Source organism: Phycodurus eques, chromosome 1 (assembly GCF_024500275.1).
Source record: "Phycodurus eques isolate BA_2022a chromosome 1, UOR_Pequ_1.1, whole genome shotgun sequence".
NCBI lineage: Eukaryota > Metazoa > Chordata > Actinopteri > Syngnathiformes > Syngnathidae > Phycodurus > Phycodurus eques.
The window spans coordinates 43,907,272-43,934,143 of NC_084525.1; the positions used below are offsets into that span (position 1 = coordinate 43,907,272).

The 26,872-nt window shown below is 44.9% G+C and overlaps 1 protein-coding gene across 2 annotated transcripts in view; it reads left to right on the top strand.

The window, feature by feature from the left end:
* The window catches only part of hcfc1b (host cell factor C1b), a 62,835-nt gene that overhangs the window by 26,030 nt on the left and 9,933 nt on the right, over positions 1-26,872 (top strand). For both annotated transcript variants that reach the window (XM_061693614.1, XM_061693623.1), the window contains exons 20-27: positions 12,708-12,774; positions 12,891-13,030; positions 13,114-13,260; positions 13,335-13,497; positions 13,556-13,690; positions 17,223-17,419; positions 17,497-17,577; positions 17,656-17,841. In XM_061693614.1, coding sequence (XP_061549598.1) covers positions 12,708-12,774; positions 12,891-13,030; positions 13,114-13,260; positions 13,335-13,497; positions 13,556-13,690; positions 17,223-17,419; positions 17,497-17,577; positions 17,656-17,841 — 1,116 coding nt within the window. The remainder of the gene's footprint in view (positions 1-12,707; positions 12,775-12,890; positions 13,031-13,113; positions 13,261-13,334; positions 13,498-13,555; positions 13,691-17,222; positions 17,420-17,496; positions 17,578-17,655; positions 17,842-26,872) is intronic.

A 26,872-nucleotide genomic window follows, 5' to 3' on the forward strand; every position in this document is an offset into this window, starting at 1 on the left:
TCTTTCCAAAGATAGAGTTTGACAAAGATGTTAAAAAATTTCTAAACTCTAGAAACCCTTTACAAGCCACATCTGCCATTTCAAAGTTATTATATAGCAGATATACAGCAGTTAAATCGATTTGATTCAGAATGCGCCTTCTGGTCTTTGGCTCTATCCGAAACTGTATCCATAACAGTATCCAAACACCCTGTTCATTCGGCGTTGTGTGCTATTGTTCCATGCTTTTCCCGTTCTTGTATATTTGTTGTCATATGATTTAGCGATTTCATGATGGTTTATTGTGTGGCATTTGGTTGTACAAATGGTTCAGGCTGTGGCAATAGTTTTATTTTGGCTTTTCAAGTGAAAAAGGAATACCAGTGGATAGGGAAAGTCAATTGACAGGGGAAGAAACGTGGTCAGCTATGGGTGCCTAGCAAGGATTCCAAACTCTGTGCTGATCACTTCCAACCGGTGTGTTTTGAGAAAGACTTAGCAGAAAGCATTGGATACACAGGTGTGGTTAGGCACAGGCTGAAACCAGTTGCAGTGTCAACTATTTTTCCTTCTGCCATTGGGACCTCAACTGCCAGCAAGAGAACTAAATACAGCTCATTTAACGCCACACTCCATATCGGTCCAACCGGTCAACCGATGACGCCATCTCCACCGCCCTCCACTCTGCCCTCAGACACCTGGACTCACAGGACTCATATGTCCGACTGCTGTTCATAGACCTCAACTCAGCATTCAATACCATCATCCCTCAACTACTGATCTACAAATTGGACCTGTCAGGGCTCAACACTTTGATGTGCAACTGGCTGCTGGACTTTCTGACAGGGAGACTGCAGGCTGTACGGGTCGACAGCAACACATCGAGCACCATCACTCTGAACATGGGGGGCCCGTCAAGGTTGTGTGTTGAGTCCCCTCCTCTTCACCCTGCTGACCTATGACTGCACACTGACATACATCTCTAACTTCTTCAAGTTTGCAGACGACATAACTGCGGTGGGTCTCATCAGCAACGGAGACGAGACAGACAACAGGAGTGAGGTGACCCGTCTGTCTGGGTGGTGCACAGACAACAATCTGTCCCTAAATGTGGAAAAAAAACAAGGAGATTGTTGTGGACTTAAGGAGACCGAACTCCCAGCATGCTCATCAACAGTGCTGTGGTGGAGCGAGTGCGCAACACCAAGTTCCTGGGAGTGCACATCACCGAGAACCTCTCCTGGACCAACAACACCTCATCACTGGCCAATAAAGTTCACCAGCGTCTCTACTTCTTGCGCAAGCTGAGAAGAGCCAGAGCCGCGACCCCCATCATGTGCTTGTTCTACAGAGGAATCATAGAGAGCATCCTAACCAACTGTATCGCTATGTGCTACCAAACCTGCACCGCATCCTGCCGCAAGACTCTTCATCGCATCGACAGGGCAGCTGAGATCATCGGAACCCCTCTTCCCTCCATTTACAGCAACCGCCTCACCCGAAAAGCCCTCCGCATAGTGGGGGATGCCACCCATCCATCACAAAGCCTCTTCAGTCTGCTGCCATCAGGGAGGAGTCTGCGGGCCAGGACTAGCCGACTCAAAGACAGTTTTATTCATCAGGCTGTCAGGAACCTTAACTCTGCCTGCTCTGCCCCCTCTACCTCTTCTGTCCTCTGCCCACCTGAACTCTGACGGCCCACATACATGGACATGCGCGCACACACACACACACACACACACACACACACACACACACACACACATCAGGTCGGACCAGCCACTTTAGCAGCATTTGGGTTTTGCCATCTAATTAGATGCCTTGGTTCTCTGACCTTGAATATGTTGCACACATCACCTGATCTTTGATATTTGCACATTCAATTAATACTCTTTAAACTGTATATACCATAGTTTTATTTAGCTTTTTATATTGATATTTGTACTGTCTTTGTAGCACCGCGGGCCCTTGAGTACCGTAATTTCAATCCTCAGTATGTTACGCATATTGAAGAATTGACAATAAGCACCTTGAACCTTAAATCTTGCAGCCGCCATGGTGTAGCTTGTATAGTACTACGACTCTATTATGGTTATTATGCACCTGGGCAGTAGGAAAAAAAGACCCACACAGTATTTTTCAGTACTGTCGTCTGTACTTTTGCCTAAATGACAAGCCAACAGACACGTCAAAGACTTTCTGTGCTGCGTGTTATAAGGCAACTTGAGCGAGGGGCACGCAATATATAGGAATACTGCATACTATATAAACGTTTGTGCCATGTCAGTGAAACATATGAATATATAATACGTATAGTCGTGCTAAAAAATATTGGCACCCCTGGGGTGCCATTATTTCAAGCCATGACTGTATAAAAAGGCATGCTTTTGACATACCGTCACATCGAGCCAGTGGCCACCCCCTTTTTCTGTTGTACAGCTGCTACTTGGCTGCTTGTCGTCGTCATTGTCAGGTTCCGACCTCCTGATCGGCTCAAACGTGTACGCTTTGACGATGCCAAGTTCAGTTGGGTGCTCCTGTACGTCGAAAGCCTCCTCCTCCTCATATTCCAACACGTTGCTCGCCATTGCGTGTAGAGTGTAGCGCGCTGTGTTGTCAATTGCAACGTCCCTTCCGGTAGCCCTTTGCGGTGGATAACCACACCCCGGTGTCTTGAGCGTTGGGTATGTTCGGGCAGTGTTCAATACGCGTAATAAAAACCAAATTTTTAGCTAAACTATAGTTGACAACTTGCTGCAAGTGACGTGCATGTATTACATATATAAACAATGCAGATATGAATTTTAATTGACTCCATAACATCTTTGTCCTCTGACCTTTAATTCAGGCCAAAAATCCAACAGTGTGTCAAATAACAATGCAGATTTTCATTCATTATGTTGATGTATGTATTTAGATTCCTACGATCCAACTGGATCAATCTGTGCACCGCAAGTTAGCCTTCCGGATGTAAATATATTGATTTTAATCGTTTTAAAAGGTAATCAATCGATTGTATCAATACTAGGAAATAATGCATTAGATTTAAACACGGCAGGCTTTATATGGAGGTGTGTGTGTTATATTTCCAAGAAAAACGCTTGTAATTCCTTTTACTTTGCTTGCTTTTTCAGTTAGAACACAGCAGTTAGCACAACCCTACTTTCATCATTGTCTCTTTTCTTCCTGATGTCCTAACCTACACCCCACATCGAGTCACTCCTTTCCATAGTGCTCCTAGTGGTTAAACAAGACATGACAGTGTGTGTGTGTTGTTTTTTAAATAATTTTTTATTGATGTTTAAGATGTTGGTCTATTCTGTTGGATAATGGATGAAGAGGAGGCTAGCGAGAAACTATCATTAAGAAAGCGTGTCTGTGACTTGGGGAAACTCGCCATGCACTTTGAAGCCTTTCAAGCTGGTTATCTTAGCTCGCTGGCCGCTAACAACAATAGGCCAATACGAGGAGGGCAAACTAAGTCGAACACCGCATTGCATCACGTGACCGACGAATTGCCCCGCGCGGCCCCTCTGCATAGCTTGACGCGCGCACACGCAAAAATAGTTGCTGCGTGTCGAACGCCGCAGAGATCATCTCTCGTGATTGGTCCATTTTAGTCACATGCTGTGATGACGTACTCAGCGTGCCCCTTGGTTCTACATACCATCTACGCCGGCGCCTTCTCGATCGATTTTGCAGCATAATTAAACGTATCATTTGGTCATCTCGGTCCATTTGTTCTAGCAGACTCTGTTCCACGGTCGCCATTGTTGTTGCTTTGTTCCTTGTGACTGAAAGGTAAGTAAAAACGGCTACCGGAAATGGCCAAGAAAATGCAGAGGAAACTCCACCCTGTGGTGTCCTAGCCAATACCAGCCGTAGCGACACCCCGACTTGGAGGTGACTGCAGTAGATTTTCAAAACTGCGTGCGTGGGTTGCGCTTGAGTATAAAGGCAAACTACTAGTCCGCATAGAGGATAAGATGACCGCTGCCAAATATAGAGAAAATCTTCAAGAGAACCTGCTCCAGAGTTCTCTGGAACACAGACGAGGGCGTCGATTCACCTTCCAACACAACACAACCGTGGACCATGATGTTCGGGAGCAGGGAGCCGGTGGAGGAACAGTTAAAGATGGAAACACATGGCAGCAGTTAAAGATGGAACCACATGGCAGCCCCCTTGGAGTTTGCCAAAAGGCACCTTAAGGAGGCTCAGACCTGCAGAAACAAAATTCTCTGGTCTGATGAAACCGAAACTTTTTGGCCTTAATTGCAAGTGTCATATCTGGAGAAGAAGAGGCACTGCTTATCACCTGGCTAACACCATCCCTACTGTGAAGCATGGTGGTGGCAGCATCATCTGGAAAAAAAGAGACTGCTTCTCACCTGGCTAACACCATCCTGACTGTGAAGCATGGTGGTGGCAGCATCATGCTGTGGGGCTGTTTTTCTGCTGCAGGAACTGGGAAATTCTTCAAGAGAACTTGCTCCAGAGTGCTCTGGAACTCAGACTAGGGTGTCGATTCACTTTCCAACACAACAATGACCCAAAGCACACAGCCAAGATAACAAAGGAGTGGCTTTAGGAACAGCCGTGAATGTCCTTGAGTGGCCCAGCCAGAGCCCGGACTTGAATCCAGTCGAACATTTCTGAAAAGACCTAAAAATGGCTGTCCACCGACGCTGCCCATTCAACCTGACTGGCCTTGAGAGGATCTGCAGAGATGAATGGACGAAAATGCCCCAGAACTGGTGTGTCAAGCTCAGAGACATACCCAAGAAGACTTAAGGCTGTGATTGCTGCCAAAGGTGCTTCAACAAAATATTAAACCATGTGTGTGAATACTTATGTAACTATTATGTTTAAATGTTTACATTTTCAATAAATTTGCACTACTGTCTGTTTTTACTTTGTCATTATGGGATATTTTATGTAGGTTTTTTTTTTTTTTTTTTTTTTGAAGAAAACTATACTCAAATCAGCTTTAGAATAAGTCTGTAACAGCAAAATGTGGAAAAAGTGAAAGGGTGTGAATACTTTCGTGTGTGTCTGTGCGTGCGCGTGTGTATTTTTATCTATATTCAAAGTATTGGAACAGCAAGGGTAATAATTTTTTTGTTGTTGGCTACTGAAGACATTTGGATTTTAGATCAAAAGATGAATATGAGACAATAGTTCAGAATTCCAGCTTTTATTTTATATTTACATCTAAATGTTAAACAACTCAGGACACAGCACCTTTTGTTTGAACCCACCCATTGATTGCTTAAACATTAGACAGTGCTTGTTCTTGGCTTTCGGTTTCACTTGTGAAAACTGCATTTGCTGTTACCCAAACATGAAGACCAGAGAGCTGTCTATGGGAGAAAAGCAAACCATTTTGCAGCTGAGAGAAGAGGGAAAATCCATTAGCGCTATTGCAAAAACATTGGAACAGTTTGGAATGTCCTGAAAAAGAAAAACTACTGGTCGACTGAGCAGCAGACATCGAACAGGTAGGCCAATCGTATCAACAGCAGTTGATAACAGAAAAATTGCGAGAGCTGTGAAGAAAGACAAAGTCAACAGTCAGTGATATCACTGCCTACCTCCACAGGGCAGGGGTGACGGTATAACAATCCACAAGACTTTGAAAGACAAGAAATATACAGGCCATACAACAAGATGCAAACTAGTCATCGGCAAAAAATATCAGAAGCCCAGATTTGGAGTTTGTACAGAGACAGTACAGAGATGAGCCACAAAAGTTTTGGAACAAAGTTTTCTGGACTGACAAGACCAAGATTAATCTCTACCAAAATGATTGAAAGGCAAAAGTATGGCAAAAGAAAGGATCTGCCGATCATCCAAAGTAAACAAGCTCATCTGTGAAGCATGGTGGAGGTAATGTCATGGCTTGGGTTTTCATGGCTGCTTCAAGAACAGGCTCACTCGTCTTTATTGATGACGTAAACTCATGATAGTAGCAGTCTACAAAACCATTTTATCTGGTAATTTACAGAAAAATGCATCCAAACTAATAGAGAGAAGCTTTATCTTGCAACAAGCCTTTCGGCTTGTCCCTTTAGGGGTCGCCAGAGCGCGTCATCCTTTTCCATGGAAGCCTATCTCCTGCATCCTCCTCTCGAACACCAACTGCCCTCATGTCTTCCCTCACGACATCCATCAACCTTCTCTTTGGTCTTTCTCTAGCTCTCTTGCCTGGCAGCTCCATCCTCATCGTCCTTCTACCAATATACTCACTATTTCTCCTCTGGACGTGACCAAACCATCGAAGTCTGCTCTCTCTAACTGTCTCCAAAACATCGAACATCGGGTGTCTCTCTTATGAGCTCATTTCTAATTTTATCCAACTTGGTCACTCCGAGAGCGAACCGCAAACATCTTCATTTCCGCCACCTCCAGCTCTGCTTCCTGTTGTCTCTAATCCGTACATCATGGCTGGCCTCAACACGGTTTTATAAACTTTGCATTCATCCTAGCAGAGACTCTTCTGTCACATAACACCTGACACCTTCCTCCACCCATTCCAACCTGCTTGGACCCGTTTCTTCACTTCCTGACCACACTCATCATTGCTCTGGACGGTTGACCCCAAGTATTTCAAGTCTTCCACCCTTGCTATCTCGTCTCCCTGGAGCCTCACTCTTCCCCCACCATCCGTCTCATTCATGCACTTGTATTCTGTCTTACTTTGGCTTATCAGAATCAGAATCAGAATCATCTTTATTTGCCAAGTATGTCCAAAACACACAAGGAATTTGTCTCCGGTAGTTGGAGCCGCTCTAGTACAACAGACAGTCAATTTACAGAACACTTTGGAGACATAAAGACATTGACAAAAAACAATTGTGCAAAAAGATGCAGAGTCCTCTAGCACTTAGAGCAGTTCGAACGACTAATATTGCAATAGTCCGGTGCAATGACCATTGTGCAAAGGGCGCTGAGACTTCAAGGAGTGTATGCGGTTTAAAGTGACGAATAGTGCGATCATCTGGGACAATGTTGGTTGTGCAAATGTTACAGATACTCCTCAATCAGTGTGCAAATGGAGCAGATGCTACTCTGGCATGAGTGGCCAGTATATGCAAATAGTGCAGCATGGCGAGACAACTACAGTGAGTGCACGAGTAATACATAATTGGCCCCACAGAAATGTGACAACGAACTCAAGTCAAAAAATTGCCAGCTTGTTGTAATGGAATTATAGGTTAGGTGTTTAAGAAGTTGATCGCAAGAGGGAAGAAGCTGTTGGAACGTCTACTAGTTCTAGTTTGCGTTGATCGGTAGCGCCTACCTGAGGGAAGGAGCTGGAAGAGCTGGTGACCGGGGTGCAGACGGTCCGAGAGGATTTTGCACGCCCTTGTCTTAGTTCTGGCAGCGTGCAAGTCCTCAATGGTGGGTAGGGGGGTACCGACAATCCTTTCAGCAGTTTTGATTGTCCGTTGCAGTCGGAGTTTGTCCTTTTTTGTAGCAGCACCAAACCAGACTGTGATGGAAGAACACAGGACTGATTTGATGACCGCTGTGTAGAACTGTCTCAGCAGCTCCGATGGCAGGCCGTGCTTTCTCAGAAGCCGCAGGAAGTACATCCTCTGCTGGGCCTTTTTGAGGACGGAGTTGATGTTGTTCGCCCACTTCAGGTCCTGAGAGATTGTAATTCCCAGGAACTTGAAGGTCTCGACGGTTGACACAAGGCAGCTGGACAACGTGAGGGGCAGCTGTGGCGAAGGATGCCTCCTGAAGTCCACGATCATCTCTACCGTCTTGAGCGTGTTCAGCTCCAGGTTGTGTCGGCCGCACCACAGCTCCAGCCGCTCCGCTTCCTGTCGATATGCAGACTCGTCACCGTCCTTGATGAGGCCGATGACAGTGGTGTCATCTGCAAACTTCAGGAGCTTGACAGTCGGGTTCGCTGAGGTGCAGTCGTTCGTGTAGAGAGAGAAGAGCAGCGGAGAGAGGACACAACCTTGGGGCGCCCCAGTGCTGATGCTGCGTGTGGATGAGGTGGCCTCCCCCAGCCTGACCTGCTGTGTCCTGCCCGTCAGAAAGCTGTAAATCCACTGGCAGATGGCAGGTGAGACGCTGAGCTGGAGAAGCTTTGTTGAAAGGAGTTCAGGGATGATGGTGTTGAACGCTGAGCTGAAGTCCACGAACAGGATCCTCGCGTAGGTCCCTGCACTGTCGAGGTGTTCTAGGATGAAGTGCAGTCCCATGTTGACCGCATCATCCGCAGACCTGTTCGCTTGGTAGGCAAACTGCAGGGGGTCCATCAGGGGACCTGTGACACTCTTGAGGTGGTCCAGCACGAGACTTTCAAAGGACTTCATGACCACAGATGTCAAAGCGACAGGCCTGTAGTCATTCAGACCAGAGATTGCAGGTTTCTTGGGGACTGGAATGATGGTGGAGCGTTTGAAACAGGATGGAACTTCGCACATTTCCAAAGATCTGTTAAAGATCTGAGTGAAGACTGGAGCGAGCTGGTCCGCGCAGACTTTGAGGCAGGACGGGGACACATGGTCCGGTCCTGTCGCTTTGTTAATCTTCTGTTGTTTGAAGATGCGTCTCACATCCTGTTCATGGATGGTTAACGCAGAAGTCAGAGGTGTGGTTGTGGTCGCGGGTGCGGCCGGGTGGGTGTGTGGAGTGAAACTGTCCTTTTCAAATCTGCAATAGAAGGTATTCAAGTCGTTGGCTAGTGTGCTATTGTTCTCAGCTTGGGGGGATCGTCGCTTGTAATTAGTCAGCGATTGGAATGCACGCCAGACTGATTTTGAGTCGTTCGCGCTAAACTGTTTTTCCAACTTTGCTGCATAGATCCTCTTTGCAATGTTAATTTCTTTAGTAAGGTGGTTTCTAGCTCGATTATACAGGGCCCTGTCCCCGCTCTGATATGCGTCTTCCTTAGCTTGGCGAAGCTGCTTAAGTTTAGCAGTGAACCACGGCTTGTTGTTGTTGAATGTCCGAAATGATTTTGTTGGTACACAAACCTCTTCACAGAAACTGATGTAGGATGTGACAGTGTCCGTATATTCATCCAGGCTGCCAGCTGAATTTTCAAAGACACTCCAGTCTGTGCAGTCTAAACAGCTTTGAAGTTCCATCTTGGCTTCATTGGTCCACTTTTTGACTGTTCACTGTAGGCTTCGCACATTTAAGTTCTTGCTTGTACGTCGGTATTAAGTGAATTAAGCAGTGATCAGACGAGCCCAGGGCTGCACGAGGTATAGCACGGTATGCGTTTTTTACCGTAGTGTAGCAGTGGTCTAAAGTATTATTTTCCCTGGTAGGACAGTCGATGTGCTGCTTGTATTTAGGGAGTTCGTGGTTGAGTTTAGCTTTGTTAAAGTCCCCGAGAATAATGAGGGGTGCGTCAGGGTGTTTTTTTTTAATTTCGTTGACTTGTTCGGCGAGCGTTAGCAATGCGGCGTTCGTGTTAGCTTGCGGTGTAATATAGACTCCAGCCAGTATAAACGATGCAAACTCACGTGGCGAGTAAAATGGTTTACAGTTCAAAAACAGCGACTCCAAATGCGGGCTGGAGTGTGTGCTGAGCACCGTGACGTCCGTACACCATTTTTCGTTTATATGGAGGCATATCCCGCCGCCCTTCGTTTTCCCCGATGATTCCATGTCGCGGTCCGCTCGATGAATGTTGAAGCCGGGAAGCATGACGGCGCCATCGGGTACAGCGTCGCAAAGCCAGGTCTCCGTGAAGCACATGGCCGCGGAACGTCCGAAGTCTTTACTGGTCTTTAACAGAAGATGAAGCTCGTCCATTTTGTTGGGTAGGGAGCGTACATTCGCGAGGTGGATCGACGGGAACGCCAATCTGTGTCCTCTCTTGCGGAGTTTCACCTGAATGCCGGCTCGTTTTCCTCTGTGGCGCCGCTTCCGCATCCATGCGCCGAAAACCTTCACCTTATCTTCATTCCTGTGCTGTATTATTCCAACATACTTCTCTGCCACTCCAGACTTCCGCATGCAGTACCACAGTTCCTCTCTGTGTACTCTGTCATAGGCTTTCTCTAGATCTACAAAGACACAATGTAGCTCCTTCTGCCCTTCTCTCTACTTTTCCATCAACATCCTCAAGGCAAATAATGCATCTGTGGTACTCTTTCTAGGCAAGAAACCATACTGTTGCTCGCAAATACTCACTTCTGTCCTGAGTCTAGCCTCCACTACTTTTTCCCAAAACTTCATTGTGTGGCTCATCAACTTTATTCCTCTATAGTTCCTCTTGTTTGGCCTTTGCCACCTCTACCTTTGCCCTGTGTCGCATCTCAATGTATTCCTTTCGCCTCTCCTCGGCCCTCTCAGTGTCCCACTTCTTCTTAGCTAACCTTTTTCCTTGTAGGATTTCCTGGACTGTATGGTTCCACCACCAAGTCTCCTTCTCTCCTTTCCTGCCAGAGGATACACCAAGTACTCTCCTGCCTGCCTCTCTGATCACCTTGGCTGCAGTGGTCCAGTCTTCTGGAAGCTGCTCATGTCCACCGAGAGCCTGTCTCACCTCTTCCCGAAAAGCTGCCCAACACTCGTCCTATCTCAGCTTCCACCACATCGTTCTCTTGTTTTCCTAATCTTCATCCCCACCACCAGAGTCATTTCACACACCACCATCCTATGCTGTCTAGCCACACTCTCTCCTACCACTACCTTACAGTCGGTAACCTCCTTCAGATTACATCGTCTGCACAAAATGTAATCCACCTGCGTGCTTCTACCTCCGCTCTTTTAGGTCACCCTATGTTCCTGCCTCTTCTGGAACATGTTCACTACAGCTATTTGCATCCTTTTTGCAATGTCTACCACCATCTGTCCCTCCAATGTCCTTTCCTGGATGCCGTACTTACCCATCACTTCTTCATCACCCCTATTTCCTTCTCCAACATGTCCATTACAATCTGCACCAATTACGACTCTCTCTCTCTGTCTGGGACGCTCAAAACTACTTCGTCTAGCTCCTTCCAGAATTTCTCTTTCACCTCTAGGTCACATCCTACCTGTGGGGCATAGCCACTAATCACATTACACATAACACCCTCAATTTCAAGTTTCAGCCTCATCACTCAATCTTATACTCTTTTCACCTCCCAGACATTTTGAGCCAACTCTTCTTTTAAAATAACCCCGACTCCATTTCTCTTCCCATCTACACCATGGTAAAATAATTTAAACCCTGCCCCTAAACTTCTAGCCTTACTGCCTTTCCACCTGGTCTCCTGGACACACAATATATCAACCTTTCTCTTAATTATCATGTCAACCAACTCCCGAGATTTTCCTGTCAAAATCCCAACATTCAAAGTCCCCACATTCAGTGGCTCTGTGCTTTCCTCTTCTCTTTCTGCCAAAGAACCCGCTTTCCACCTCTTCTTCTTCTTCGACCCACAGTAGCTGAATTTCCAACGGCTCCCTGCAGGTTGACGGCGCCGGTGGCAGACGTTGTTAACCCAGGCCACGACCGATCCGGTATGGAATTCTTTGGATGAACGCTTATATTTGTTTGGCAAAGTTTTAAGACTGATGCCCTTCCTGACGCAACCCTCTGCATTTATCCGGGCTTGGCACCGGCCTACAGTTTGCACTGGCTTGTGGCCCCCATCGAGCTGCATTTCTTGCAACAAGACAATGACCTAAAATACACTGCCAAAACAACAAAGGACTTCATCAGGGGAGAAAAGTGGAACGTCTTAGACTGGCCAAGTCAATCACCAGACCTTAACCCAATGGAGTATGCATCTTACATCCTGAAGAGAAAACTGAAGGGAGAAACCCCCAGAAACAAACAAGAACTAAAAGAGGCTGCAGTAAAGGCCTGGAAAAGCATTTCAAATTAAGATTGAAACAGTCTGGTGAAGTCAATGGGTTGTAGGCTTGATGAAGGTAGGGTTATGCCACCCATTATTTAAAGTTATTTCATTTGTTAATTTCAGACATTAAATTACAATGTAAATTCCAATACTTTGAAGCCACACACCTGAAAAGTGTGTGGCTTCAAACAAAAGGTGCTTTGTTCTGAGTTGTTTACAAATCTAGATGTAAATACCATGAAATAAAAGCTGCTATTATGAACTTTTATCTCTTATTGATCTTTTGATCTGTAACCCAAATGTCTTCAGTATGCAACAAAAACAAAGGAATTGACCTTGCCATTCCAATACTTTTGCAGGGGACTGTAACAAATTTTCAGAGAGAATACTGGGTATGTCTGAGAGCTTTGTCATATTGCCTGTTTGTATGCATGGGACGTTATCAGATTCTAACGGTACGATAACCTTGAGCAAAAATACCATGCTGTCACGGTATTTAAATTCCAACTATCTATTATTTTGAAATAATTTGATATAAATAAATTATATATTTTTTTATTATAAATTATATATTTTTTTTCTATTGAACACAATTTTTTATTTTTAAACACAGGTTTCTTACTATTCTTTTTGCCGATATCTATCAAATATCTGATCTGGACACCCCTAGTATTATCAACTAAACATCTGCTCCATTTTCTTCCATGGTTTGCACTCACGCCACTCACAATGCTGCTCTGAATATACCTTTGACTTATGTCACATGAGAAGAGTTACAGCAGTAACGGTTGCACAGGTTCAATGACATGTTTATGAAAATAATCTACGAAAGGGTCTGCACATCCAGACCACAGTCCACTTGCCGAGAACCACTGCCTTCTAATACGACAGTGATTGCAGGTGTGCTCCAATCCACCGTGTGAGACCCACAAGACCAGAACCACCAACACTGCCACCACGGCCACAGGTAGCCTGTGACTCCTCTGCAGCGCAACACCAGGCCTTTGTTTTAAAATTATCTTACTTCCGGTCTTCTGTCTGGAAAGTTATTTTGAAATTACCTCATTCCCGTCTTGCCTGTAGCTCAGCAGGGTGGCGACATGATGCAAGGAGACTCCACTGAGCCCTCCTCCTCCGACCCTGCTTCCTCTGTTGCCATCAGCCAAGGCAGAGCCATTACCACTGTTACACAGGCCACGCCCACACCTGGTCCAGCCATACCAGTAAGCGGGGCCCACACCTTCTCCTCATCATCATTGTCGTCATCATCATCATCATCATCATTAGTTTTGGTGTGTGTTGGCAGGAAATCTCCTCATTGGTCAGAGAGTATGCAGTCAAGAGTGAGGAGGAGGCCTTCGCAATGGCCGCTACAGAGGAGCCCATGCAAATGGAAAGCCAATCAGAGGATGTGATGTCATCATCTGCAGCGGTGTTGTTGCAAGGCAATGAGGTTGTTCAGGAACACAATACTTACTGTAGATGTAAGGAAGTATGCGTCGACTGATCCGTCTGTCTGATGCTTAGATGGCGTCCATGGACACGCCTCCTCAGGAGCTTATGTCATCTGAAGGGGACGGCAGCGAGATGGACTCTGGGTTGACGACGACACTGATGGTGACTGCTGATGGGCTGTGTCCAGATGAGTCTCAGCGTCTGACCATCCAGGCCTTCCTGGCAAGACACACAGGTAAAACGCACATCTCTCAAAGCATACGATGTATGGGAACGCTAATGTATTTGTGCAGGTGGTGCCGAGTCGGCGCAGTCCATTCCCATCGTGCTGACACAGCAGGAGCTCGCTGCTCTGGTCCAACAACAGCAGCTACAAGACTTGCACTGCCAAGCAGAAGAGGAGGCGGAGTCTGGTGCCGCGCCTACAGGTATACGTCCACTGTCATACCTGCGTGTCGCCTCGCGCATGTCAAAGCATTCACAATTCTCGGGTTGGACTTCATGACAGGGTCCACAAAGTTTGCATGGTTTAAATAAGAGGTGACCAAACTATAGCCATCGTTTTTTGTTGTTTCTGTTTTTTTTGTTTTGTTTGTTTTTTTTACATCCTGCGACATAGATGAAAATGAACATTTGACACAGCCTGTGTTGCAATTGCCCCAATATTTTGGATTTTATGGATGTTATGCGTGTTGCTTTTTCTCAAATGATCATCTATGGAGAGGAAAACGTTTTGGGTCGTAAAATCATAAATCCTGGGCTGATTGTTCTAATATTTATAGAGGTGTAGGTGTAGCTGGGTATAAATAGGGATGTCCACTTAAATTTTGGTGACGATCTGTCACGGTTTTGAGACATTAAGTGACGTAACGCTTTTTGGCCGGGATCGAGGCTGTCGTCATCCAACGTTATGACAGCCAGCCATAGTCTGCGTCCGTTAACAATGTCACTCACACAAACGCCTTTGTCATCCTTAGGAACTCTTTTGTAACATATTAGAGACATTTCTGGTGCAATCCATATCAAATTGAGCTGATGAAACTCATTTATATATGTGGAAATAAAACTGAAAAGAACTACCTCGTGGGATGACGTGGCAACGCTCAGCGTCCATAAAATCATAAATGCCGGGCTGAGTGTTCTGATATTGTCAGAGTTGTAAGTGTGCATAAATAGGGATGTCGATATAAACTTTGGTGACGATTGGTCATGGTTTTGGGATATTAAGCGACGTAATGCTTCTGGGTGGGAGACCATGTTGTGACAGCCAGAGGTGCGCATCGAAGTCCATGTCTATCACACAATGCCACCTACAGAAACGCTCTTGTCATCCATAGGAACTCTTTTAAACCATCTTAGAGGCATTTGTAGTGTAATCAATACAAAATTGAGCTGACAAAACCAGTTTATAAAAGCATAAATTAATCTGCAAACCACTACCTAGTGTAACATGACATGGCTGACATGGGAAACGTCACCATAAAATCATAAATACCACGCCGATCGGTTATTCTATTTGTTTTTATTTCAGCATTATTTACCAGGAATATTCCCATTGAGATTCAGAATCTCTTTTGCAAGGGAATCCTGACCAAGACAGCAGCACAATAGTTCAAAATAAAATACATGAAATACTGATCTGCTCTGATATTTTCAGAGGTGTAAGTGGAAATAAAGAGGGATATCCAGATAAAGTTTGGTGATGATTGGTTGCAGTTTTGGGACATTAAGCGACGTACCGTTTTTGGCTGGCAGGCCCTGCTCTAACAGCCACCGGTGCGTGTCTTTCTGCGCTTGTCACACAATGCCACCATGCACCCTACAGAAACACTTTTGCCATCTATAGGAACTCTTTTCAAACGTCTTTGAAGCATTTGTAATGCAATCAATAAAAAATTGAGCTATGCATAAATGAATCTGCAAGAATTACTTTGTGGGATGACATGAGTACCTTCTTTCCTCAAAGGCATTTCATTGGTCTTTTTTTTCTCTTTCTAACAAGCCTTCCAACATGTTTCATTATCACTATTTTCACTCATTGTCTAAAAAAAAAAATCCAGACTTTCAATATAGGCAAGAATTGCACCGCAAAATACATAAAGTTTAATGAGGAAATGTAATCGGCTGCTGCTCGTTACATGTCAGACTGACAGGCTGATGTGTCCAAAATCTGGCTGAAAATCCAATATTTCATCAGAAAACAATCTTAAAATTACTACTGGGTCTAATTTGGGGTGATATTTTTTTTCTGCAGAGAACTGTGGAATATAAGTGCCAATGTTCAAATTACAACAACAGGGCTGTCGCTTCGATGTGACGTAGGCTATGCATTTCATGCCCCTTGATTGTTATTCTACAACAATCCTGTTTTGAAGGACAGCTGGTGGGGGGAAAAGATGGATTCTTCGGAAAATCTCATTGTTGTAAATTCCCTATTATTGCTGTATTTTGTACATGTGTTGTTCAGAGGGTGCTGAACTTGGTGTATTTAACTTCAGGCACCTTTTTGGGCAGTTAGGGGCTCCTCTGAAAGATGTGTGAATTTTGTTTGCGCCAGACTGCTGTTATTGATTTCTGTTGTCATCGAAGCCTGTCTGCGTTTGTGATAAAGGTATCAGACAGAAATATCCCAGGCAGTATATTGCAGACAGAGTGAGTCATTTCCTATTGTTGCTGCGTTTTCTGCATGCATTGTTCGGTGTGTGTATTTGACAACAGGCACTTTGATGCGCAGCTAAGAGGTCTTCAGAAAGATGTTTTTCAAAAATATTTGTTGAACATTGATTTTACAAAAAAACAGACATCCTTGGAAGGTCGTGTTGAGTTTGATCGTGGCAAGGTTTTTTTCGTTTGCACAGTAATTGCGTATGATTATTATCTCCTACAATTTCTTTTTTTTAAATGTCTTAGCTTTTTACAAATGGGAGACAAAGGGCTTCGCTCCTGAGTTATTTAACACATCTAGATGTAAATACCATGAAATAAAAGCTGGAATTCTGAACTTTTGTCTCATATTCATCTTTTGATCTGAAACCCAAATGTCTTCAGTATAAAACAAAAACAAAGGACTTGACCTTTCCGTTCCAATACTTTTGGAGGGGACTCTAGCTGGGATAGGCTCCAGCATACCCATGGCCCGAGTGAGGATAAGCAGTGTAGAAAATGGATGGATGGATTAATTCAAGTTCATAGGTTATAGGTTCATAGTGGTTAAAAAATAACCCTGTGAGAAATTAATATCAATATCATTATCAATATCATTAATATCCTAAAAAAGTAAAACGTTAATAAAATCAAGTCGAGTAATTAAATACACTGGTTAACAAGTGAATTCTGAGTACTTGCCTTTTACATTGTTGAAATCAAATGTTGCCGGGCGTTAATTGTTCGTGTCTCTGATGTGCAGATTGATTGATTATAACGGTTTCCCAGCATCACCTCTATGTGTCGCCAAAGGACCAACGGCTGTAGAAACGTGCGTACGGCAGCCATGAAGTTGGCATGAGGCACCACACATTTCCACGGTCATTTCACTCTTGATACATTTGAACTTTGCCGTGAAAAAGAACCTTTGCCATGTTTTTGTCCATATGCACGTTTTGTACCTGAGGCCCCATATTATATCTTCACTGAAGTTCGCAGTGCTGTAGGCAGAGGCTTGAAGTGGGAGGGAGCAGGTCAAAGACTGCACTGAGGTGACTGGTCATTTGTTTTAACAAAGTCAAGACACACTTTTAATCACTACTGTATACACCATTGGGCACATGCACTTCTTCGTGCGTGCGCGCACCTCTTCTTCGTTGATTTTTGACAAGTTCTTCATCAAGGCAGTGGGCATCAAAACTAGTAACCGAAATGTTAAGATTTTAACGATTCCGGGAGAATTGGAACGTTAGTCCCCGTTCCATTCATTCTCGAGACTCGATGTCCAACCGTAATTCTGACATATCATTTTCCCAGAAGCCCTCGCTCCAGCAGACAGTCTGAATGACTCGGTAGCGGAGAACAACAGCCATGAGGTGACCTCATCTGCCGTGACTAGCGCCGTGGCTCGACTGGCGAGCACCTTTGGCCCTGCCCCTCCCCTGACAGCTAGCTCTAAGACCGAGCGTGCTGCCCCGCTCTGCGATGTGTCCAACGGCATCGGCGCCAATGAGGTGGTGAGACGGCGGACAGTTCAACACGCCAAGTAAAACAGTGTGACAACACGTGCGTTGTGTGTTTATGTATGTAGTGGTTTGACGTTGGGATTGTCAGGGTGACCAACATGGCAGTTTTTCACTACTATGTCCCTGATGACGACGTCACTATTGATGTAAGAGCACTTATCCCAAAATAAAATAATTTTGCTTTTTCAAATACAGTACGAGCTCACTGGTTGTACTTCCTGTAGCACCACTCAGGCATGATGCCGGACTACAGTCGGATGAAGAAAGTGGAGCTTCAACCAGGGACGGCGTACAAATTCCGTGTGGCGGGGATAAATATCTGTGGCCGCGGACCCTTCTCAGAGGTGTCTGCATTTAAAACATGTCTGCCTGGTTTCCCGGGAGCGCCGTGCGGCATCAAGATCAGCAAGGTGAGGCCCACTTCCTGTTTTCATAACCTGCTGGATGGTCCAAATATTAGGACCAAGTGCCTCCTGAGTATATTGTTCAGGGTGTTTTTTTTTTTTAATCTTTTTTTTATATTGGAAAGAAGCAAAATATTTCAAACTGTAAAGTGCTCTCCCAAAATTTTCCATATTGAATTGTTCCAAATGACTTACTTTGTGGAAAAACAAAAACGAGACACACACTACCTTTTGTCATTCTGACTACATAAAAACATACAAATTACCTTGTATTTCAGTTGAAATTAGATTTAATAGATTTTCCGAACGCTGTTCATTTGGCTGATACCCTTTAAAAATTAGGCTTTACACGATCAGGATTTTTGGGACCGATCAGTGAGTTTAAAAAACTGATCATCGATCCGATCACAAGATGGAGCAATGTGTCTATTTAAATGACTTGTTCATTTACTGTGTATACTTGTGTACTGTATACTGATTATCTTCAAAGCATTTTAATGACCTCTAGGGGGCATTCAAGGATTGGGCACTGACATAAGTTCAAGTTTTCAGTCAAGTCAAACCAACATTACAACATGACAGACCTAATGGGTGATAACCGAGTAAAGTAACCTAAGTAATTAAATTATTGTATTTAAATTACTTAACACACACCGAAACTTTAGAGCATGATGCAACAGAACGCAGACATGTTTACTACAACCCTTAGTGCTAGCACTAGCTTGCTAGGCTACAGAACGTTTTGTTGTCTGAGCCGTATCGTATTAAAAGTACGTGAACATACCTCAAGCAATCCTTGAATGAAAGTCCTCTCCCGAGCACTGGTGACCACCACCACGTTTTTCCTGACATTCCCCACCCCCCCCTCCCCTCCTACAATAAATTTTTGTGATCTATTGTTGTTGCCGTCGCCATGGTAACGAGTGTATCCGGTCACATTTGAGTTGACAAGCTAAAGCCCAGTGATCGTAAAAGACGGGATGCGGTGGTATCGGAATACAAGATTTTATTGCAGTAGTCTGACATAGTGTAATCGTGAAAGACCGAATTTGCCTTGTAGTCTGATCCAGGCATTACGTGTTTTCCATCTTGGACGTGTTGTCTGTCCCACACCGACGACATTTTATTTATTTATTTTTTAAATCTTTATTGGTGGTCAGATATTTATAGTACTATGTCAAAAGACACACGACAAGGCTAAAAAGACACACGACAAGGCTTTTGAACACAAATATTCTGTACACGGCGACGCGGAGTAAATGTCTTTGGTGGAGCGTCATTGATCGGATCGCCGAATTATGACATTAAAGCCGATCAACATCGGTGTAAAGTCTAGTAAAAATTTTCGTCTCAGGGAAAATGACAGTTTTTCCTTAATGTAAAAAAATCCATGCTTCAGTGGTGGGTGATTCTAATTCTAAACATTTTCTTTTACATTTTTACTCCGAACTTGCTGCCCCAATTATATTAAGCAATTTTCTTATCATTACATTTCCAATTCTCCTGCCGTAAGTCACCCAAATTCATGCATTCATGTTTAAAAACGAAATTTTACACCGAATACATTCTTTATATGCGTGTGGCTCTCTTTCCAATAACTCCCGACAGTGTGTGAGTGCTCGACTCTATTGGTCCCGCAAGAAGTCGAATAAGTGTCTCCGTTGCCCTGATGTTATTTCTGGACGAGTGTAATAACAAAATGTCACATTTTTATTCCAACGTAACTCCGGCCTAATTTTGTTCATTCTATGCATTACGGTAATAGGTCGCCAACTCGCGGCGAAAGCCACCTTCAAAATAAAAGCTTCCCAATAATACGGACGTCAGTGCTCTTCGGTTAAGGAACCAGCAAACTTAATTTGAATCTTGAGATACATTAAAAAATTTTGTTTATTTGATATCTTAGGAAAAATAAATGGTAAATGGACTGCACTTATATAGCACTTCATCACTGTGCCCAAAGTGCTTTACAAAGCCACACATTCATAAACCATTGGGCGACTGCTGCCATGCGAGGCGCTGCCTGGCCCACTGGGAGCAAATTAGGGTTCATTGTCTTGCCCAAGGACACTTCGACATGCGGACAGTCGTAGCAGGGTTTCGAACCTGTTCTACCTACTGAGCTAAAGTCACCCCAACATAATCCTATTGGTATTGCAAGACAAGTCCAGATCTGAGTGACAGACCACCAAGGACTCCACTACAAGAGGTTTGATGAAGATCTGATATTGTATTTCAAAATAAATGTCTCCAAAAACTAATAAACCACATTTTTTAATGCATCTCAAGATTCAAATTAACGTTGCTGGTTGCATTCCTTAACCGAAGAGCATTGACGTCCGTATTATTGGGAAGCTTTTATTTTGAAGGTGGCTTTCGCCGCACATTGGCGACCTATTACCGTAATGCCTAGTACGAACAAAATTAGGGGCGGCTCGCTTGATTGCTACTTTACGAGTGGAGGCTGGCTTGACCAGCGCGATATACCTACTGGGGACGTTCCTTTAGCGTCCTCCTTCACGCGCACCCTTCCCCCTTTAGGTCCGCATGCTGTCCTCAGCCACGTCCTTTTCCTCTGTATAAGCAGCGTGTCGGCAGGAAATGCTCCCAGTCAGTCAAGCGGAGCGCTCATCACACAACCTTTATAGATTTTGAAACTCTGCACACATAAGGTGCCCCGTCCATTTTGGAGAAAATTTGCGACTTTTAAGTGCGCCGTATGGTCATGAAAATACGGTATTTGACCCCGTTGAGAGCCATTGGAGGTGGCATATTTTCTCCAAACTCCCCTCATGAATCAACATACAGTGGGTACCAAAAGTATTCAGACCTCCTTAAATTTTTCACTCTTTGTTATATTGCAGCCATTGGCTAAAATCATTTAAGTTAATTTTTTTCCCTCAGTGTACACAGCACCCCATATTGACAGAAAAAAACGGAATTGTCGAAATCTTTTCAGATTTATTAAAAAAGAAAAACTGAAATATCACACAGCCATAAATATTCAGACCCTTTGCTCAGTATTTAGTCGAAGCACCCTTTTGAGCTAATACAGCCATGAGTCTTTTTGGGAATGATGCAACAAGTTTTTCACACCTGGATTTGGGGATCCTCTGCCTGTCCTCCTTGCAGATCCTCTCCAGGTCTTTCAGGTTGGATGGCGAATGTTGGTGGACAGCCAGTTTAAGTCTCTCCAGAGATGCTCAATTGGGTTTAAGTCAGGGCTCTGGCTGGGCCATTCAAGAACAGTCACAGAGTTGTTCTGAAACCGCTCCTTCATTATTTTAGCTGTGTGCTTAGGGTCATGTCTTGTTGGAAGGTGAACCTTCGGCCTAGTCTGAGATCCTGAGCACTCTGGAAAAAGTCGTCCTGTCCTTGCAGCTGCAAACCACCCCCACAGCATGATGCTGCCACCGCCATGCTTCACTGTTGGGACTGTATTTGACAGGTAATGAACAGTGCATGGTTTTCTCCACACATACCGCTTAGAATTAAGGTAAAAAAGTTCTATCTTGGTCTCATGAGTCCAGAGAATCTTATTTCTCACCGTCTTGGAGTCCTTCAGGTGTTTTTTAGCAAACTCCATGGGGGCTTTCATGTGTCTTGCACTGATGAGAGGCTTCCGTCGGGCCATAAAACCCCGACTGGTGAAAGGCTGCAGTGATGGTTGACTTTCTTCCTTCTCCCGACGGCATCTCTGGAGCTCAGCCACAGTGATCTTTTGGTTCTTCTTCACCTCTCTCACCAAGGCTCTTCTCCCCCGATTGCTCAGTTTGGCCGGATGGCCAGCTCTAGGAAGAGTTCTGGTCGTCCCAAACATCTTCCATTTAAGGATTATGGAGGACTGGTTAGTCTGCCTCACAGTTCTGAGGACTGGGATTCAAATCCCGGCCCCGCCTGTGTGCAGTTTGCATGTTCTCACCGTGCCTGCGCGGGTTTTCTCCGGGCACTATATATATATATATATATATATATATATATATATATAGACAGACATATATACAGACATACGAATATGTACCTATGTGTACGTATACGTACCCATATGTATGTGTACGAAACAAGCAAGATTTCTGGCTCTCACAGACCTGTAACTTGTTCTTTCAGAGACTCCTTTATCCTCCACTCCTCTGTATTAATGGTACCTGTTTGAACTCGTTATCAGTATAAAAGACACCTGTCCACAACCTCAAACAGTCACACTCCAAACTCCACGATGGCCAAGGCCAAAGAGCTGTCAAAGGACACCAGAAACAAAATTGTAGACCAGCACCAGGCTGGGAAGACTGAAACTGCAATAGGTAAGCAGCTTGGTGTGGGGAAATCAACGGTGGGAGCAATTATTAGGAAATGGAAGCCATTCATACATATAGTCTCCCTCGATCTGTGGCTCCACGAAAGATCTCACCCCATGATCACAAGAACGGTGAGCAAAAATCCCAAAACCACATGGGGGGACCTAGTGAATGACCTGCAGAGAGCTGGGACCAAAGTAACAAAGGCTACCATCAATAACACACTACGCCACCAGGGACTCAAATCCTGGAGTGCCCTGATGTGTCCCTCTGCTGAAGACAGTACATGTCCAGGCCCATCTGAAAATTTCTAGAGAGCATTTGGATGATCCATAAGAGGATTGGGAGAATTTCATATGGTCACATGAAACCAAACGAGAACATTTTGGTAAAAACTCATCTTGTCATGTTTGGAGGCGAAGGAATGCTGAGGAATGTCCATACCTACTGTGAAGCATGGGGTTTGAAACATCATGGTTGAGAGCTGTTTTTCTGCAAAGGGACCAGGATGACTGATCTGTGTAAAGAAAAGAATGAATGGGGCCATGTATCGTGAGATTTATTAAAAAAAAAAAAAAAAAAGTATCTCGAAAAGTGGCACGTCTCTTTTTACATGTGTAAAACTTCAGGACAAAGTGACGAAAACCTCTGTCTCGTTATATGAAGGTTGCTACAGGAATTAGATAAGACTTCTCGGTAACCAGAGGTCTTTTGTCGAACCCAAACACACACAAATGATACAAGTAGTGACTTTTTATAGAAAATGTTATGAGATCTAACAGGGGAATCTACAGGGGAACAATGCAGGGAAAAATCAAAGCAAAGGACAGACAAACATTGGTCAAAGGAGGCTGCACTTCTGATGTGAGGGTGGAATGAGTGTGCAATGACATTGCATAGAGCTAGGGGTTCCTGTTCTTGTTAATTTAAACCCAAATATGGACCAATCTGTACTTTAGCAGATCGAGTTGGACTCACGTGTGTGGAACACAATTTAGGCAGGGTGGTCTACTCCCGAATAATGCAGCCCTATGGGGGGCACAAGCCAGTGCAAACTGTAGGCCGGTCCCAAGCCCGGATAAATGCAGAGGGTTGCGTCAGGAAGGGCATCCGGCTTAAAACTTTGCCAAAATGAGTGTTCATCCAAAGAATTCCATACATGATCGGCCGTGGCCCGGGTTAACAACGTCGGCCACCGGTGCCGTCAACCTGCAGGGCGCTGTTGGAAATTCAGCTACTGTGGGTCGAAGAAGAAGAATAAGAGGTGGAAAGCGGGTTCTTTGGCAGAAAGAGAAGAGGAAAGCACAGAGCCTAGAACTGAATGTGGGGACTTTGAATGTTGGGACTATGACAGAAAAATCCTGGGAGTTGGTTGACATGATGATTAGGAGAAAGGTTGATATATTGTGTCTGTAGATGGGAAAAGAAATGGAGTCGGGGTTATTTTAAAAGAAGAGTTGGCTAAGAATGTCTTGGAGGTGAAAAGAGTATCAGATTGAGTGATGAGGCTGAAACTTCAAATTAAAGGTGTTATGTATCATGTGATTAGTGGCTATGCCCCACAGGTAGCATGTGACCTAGAGGTGAAGGAGAAATTCTGGAAGGAGCTAGACAAAGTAGTTCTGATCATCCCAGACAGAGAGAGGGTCGTGATTGGTGCAGATTTTAATGGACATCTTGGTGAAGGAAATAGGGGTGATGAAGAAGTGATGGGTAAGTACGGCATCCAGGAAAGGAACTTGGAGGGACAGATGATGGTAGACTTTGCAAAAAGGAAGCAAATGGCTGTAGCGAACACGTTTATCCAGAAGAGGCACGAACATAGGGTGAAAAATGGACAGGCAGTTGGTTCTGATGACATTCCTGTGGAGGTATGGAAGCATCCTGGAGAGGTGGCTGTGGAGTTTTTGACCAGCTTGTTCAATAGAATTCTAGCGCGTGAGAAGATGCCTGAGGAATGGAGGAAATGTGTGCTGGTGCCCATTTTTAAGACAAGGGTGATGTGCAGAGCTGTGGGAACTATAGAGGAATAAAGTTGATGAGCCACACAATGAAGTTATGGGAAAGAGTAGTGGAGGCTAGACTCAGGACAGAAGTGAGTATTTGCGAGCAACAGTATGGTTTCATGCCTAGAAAGAGTACCACAGATGCATTATTTGCCTTGAGGATGTTGATGGAAAAGTACAGAGAAGGTCAGAAGGAGCTAAATTGTGTCTTTGTAGATCTAGAGAAAGCCTCTGACAGAGTACCCAGAGAGGAACTGTGGTACTGCATGCGGAAGTCTGGAGTGGCAGAGAAGTATGTTAGAATAATACAGGACATGTACGAGGGCAGCAGAACAGCGGTGAGGTGTGCTGTAGGTGTGACAGACGAATTTGAGGTGGGACTGCTTCAGGGATCAGCCCTGAGCCCCTTCCTGTTTGCAGTGGTGATGGATAGGCTGACAGGTGAGGTTAGACTGGAATCCCCGTGGACCATGATGTTTGCAGATGACATTGTGATCTGCAGTGAAAGCAGGTAGCAGGTGGAGGAACAGTTAGAAAGATAGAGGCATGCACAGGAATGAAGATGAGCCAAAGTAAGACAGAATATATGTGCATGAATGAGAGGGGTCGTGGGGGAAGAGTGAGGCTACAGGGAGAAGAGATAGCAAGGGAGGACTTTAGATACTTAGGGTCAACCATCCAGAGCAATGGTGAGTGTGGTCAGGAAGTGAAGAAACGGGTCCTAGCAGGTTGGAACAGGTGGAGGAAGGATTCAGGTGTGTTATGTGACAGAAGAGTCTCTGCTAGGATGAAGGGCAAAGTTTATAAAACCATGGTGAGGCCAGCCATGATGTACGGGTTAGAGACAGTGGCACTAAAGAGACAACAGGAAGCAGAGCTGGTGGTGGCGGAAATGCAGATGTTGAGGTTCGCTCTCGGAGTGACCAGGTTGGATAAAATTAGAAAGAGGGACAGCCAAGGTTCGATGTTTAGGAGACAAAGTTAGAGAGTGCAGACTTCGATGGTTTGGACACATCCAGAGGAGAAATGGAGAATATATTGGTAGAAGGATGATGAGGATGGAGCTGCCATGCAAGTGAGTTTGAGGAAGACCAAAGAGAAGGTTGATGGATGTTGTGACATGAAGACATGACATGAGGGCAGTTGGTGTTCGAAAGGAGGATGCAGGAGATAGGCTTACATGGAAAAGGATGACGCGCTGTGGCGACCCCTAAAGGGACAAGCCGAAAGGAAAAGAAGAAGAAGAGGTCTACTCCCGAGTGTTTGGCCGGTCCGGTGCGCACGGGGAACAGGTGGATTTGGTGGAAAAAAGAAAAAAAGTTCCAAGGCAGGGCGGCCGAGGGCCCGGGTATCGCTGTTCGCAAGATGCTCGGAGCGGACGTGCGCAGCCTGTTTCCTTCCAAACAGAGCTTGCCTGTGAGCTGGCCAGGCACCCAGAATGTTAGCTCGGGGCGCTGCCAGGATGCCCTGCGGCAGGGAAAGGTCCGATGTGTCCTCGCCACCACTTGGTGTGAGGTGGGGCTTCCTGGCTGAGCCAGTCTTCGGCAACTTGGTCGAACGAGCGCGCACAACAAAGTGCGGTCTCCGGCCTTTATGCCCAGCCAAAAAGAGGGGGAGTGGGTGGCCCCACCCCCCTCCAGGGGCTAAAAGGGGAGATAGACCACCTCTTAATGTTACTTTTCCATCCTAAGATTATTTTGTGGTTTACAACCAGTGGGGTTAATTATTGGATTTAGGATAATGAGACCAGTTACCAGCTTTGCATTGTCATGCACACATCCTCTTTAATCACTGTAATGAATGTTTCAATTGTATGTGGTTGTTGAGAACACTGTAATATTTGCAATGTGGGGTTTGTGTTGTGTGAGGTGAAACATCCCATCTGGCCCAGTTGACAAACAGATTTGACATCAGACATTAAAATTTGCAGAAACACATTGACTAGTGCCGCTGTTGTGATGGTGAACACTGGGAACGTTCATGCAAAGTTCTTAAAATAACATGCAACATTCAAATTCGGTGAAGATTGTGATTAGTTCCCCGGAATCGCAGGAGCTCTCCACCACCTGTGGGTGTCGCTCGTGTCCCATCCATTGTCCCAGATGTCTTGCATTTCAGTTGCATTTCAGAGGACAAATGGCCCTTTGAACTTTTCTCTTGGCATGCCTGGGAGTCCAGGTTTCTGGAGGAGCTACTAATTTAAAGTCCGGTGAGGAGTCAGAATTCCAAGTATCCGCTTTGATGAGTTCTTTCGGACTGGCTGGTAATTAATTTAGCGTCCGTGTGAGATAAACCAGGCAACCCCATGGCCGTCTGTCTCGGCGGGGGAGCGCAGACACGGAATGCAGTCCGAGTCCGAGGTTGGGGGTCATGGTCCCATCTGGCGAGAGCATGTCCGCTGTGTGAAAACCTTGTGAAGACTTACAGAAAACGTTTGACCTCTGTCATTGCCAACAAAGGGTGTATAACAAAGTATGTTTGTAAGTAGGTAAGTATATAACGGAGCTCAGCACACACTGCAGCCCGGATTGAGAGTCGCTGTTTTTGTTTTTTGCCGTGCTACTCACCTCGTGAGTTCGCAATTTTCATTTTCGTCGGTGTTTACATTCCTCCTCAAGCTAACACAAATACCGCACTGTTAACGCTCCCTGAACAAGTAAACAAAATGGGGGGGGAAAACACCCAAACTCATCCTTCATTATTCTCGGGGACTTTCACAAAGCTAAACTCAACCGT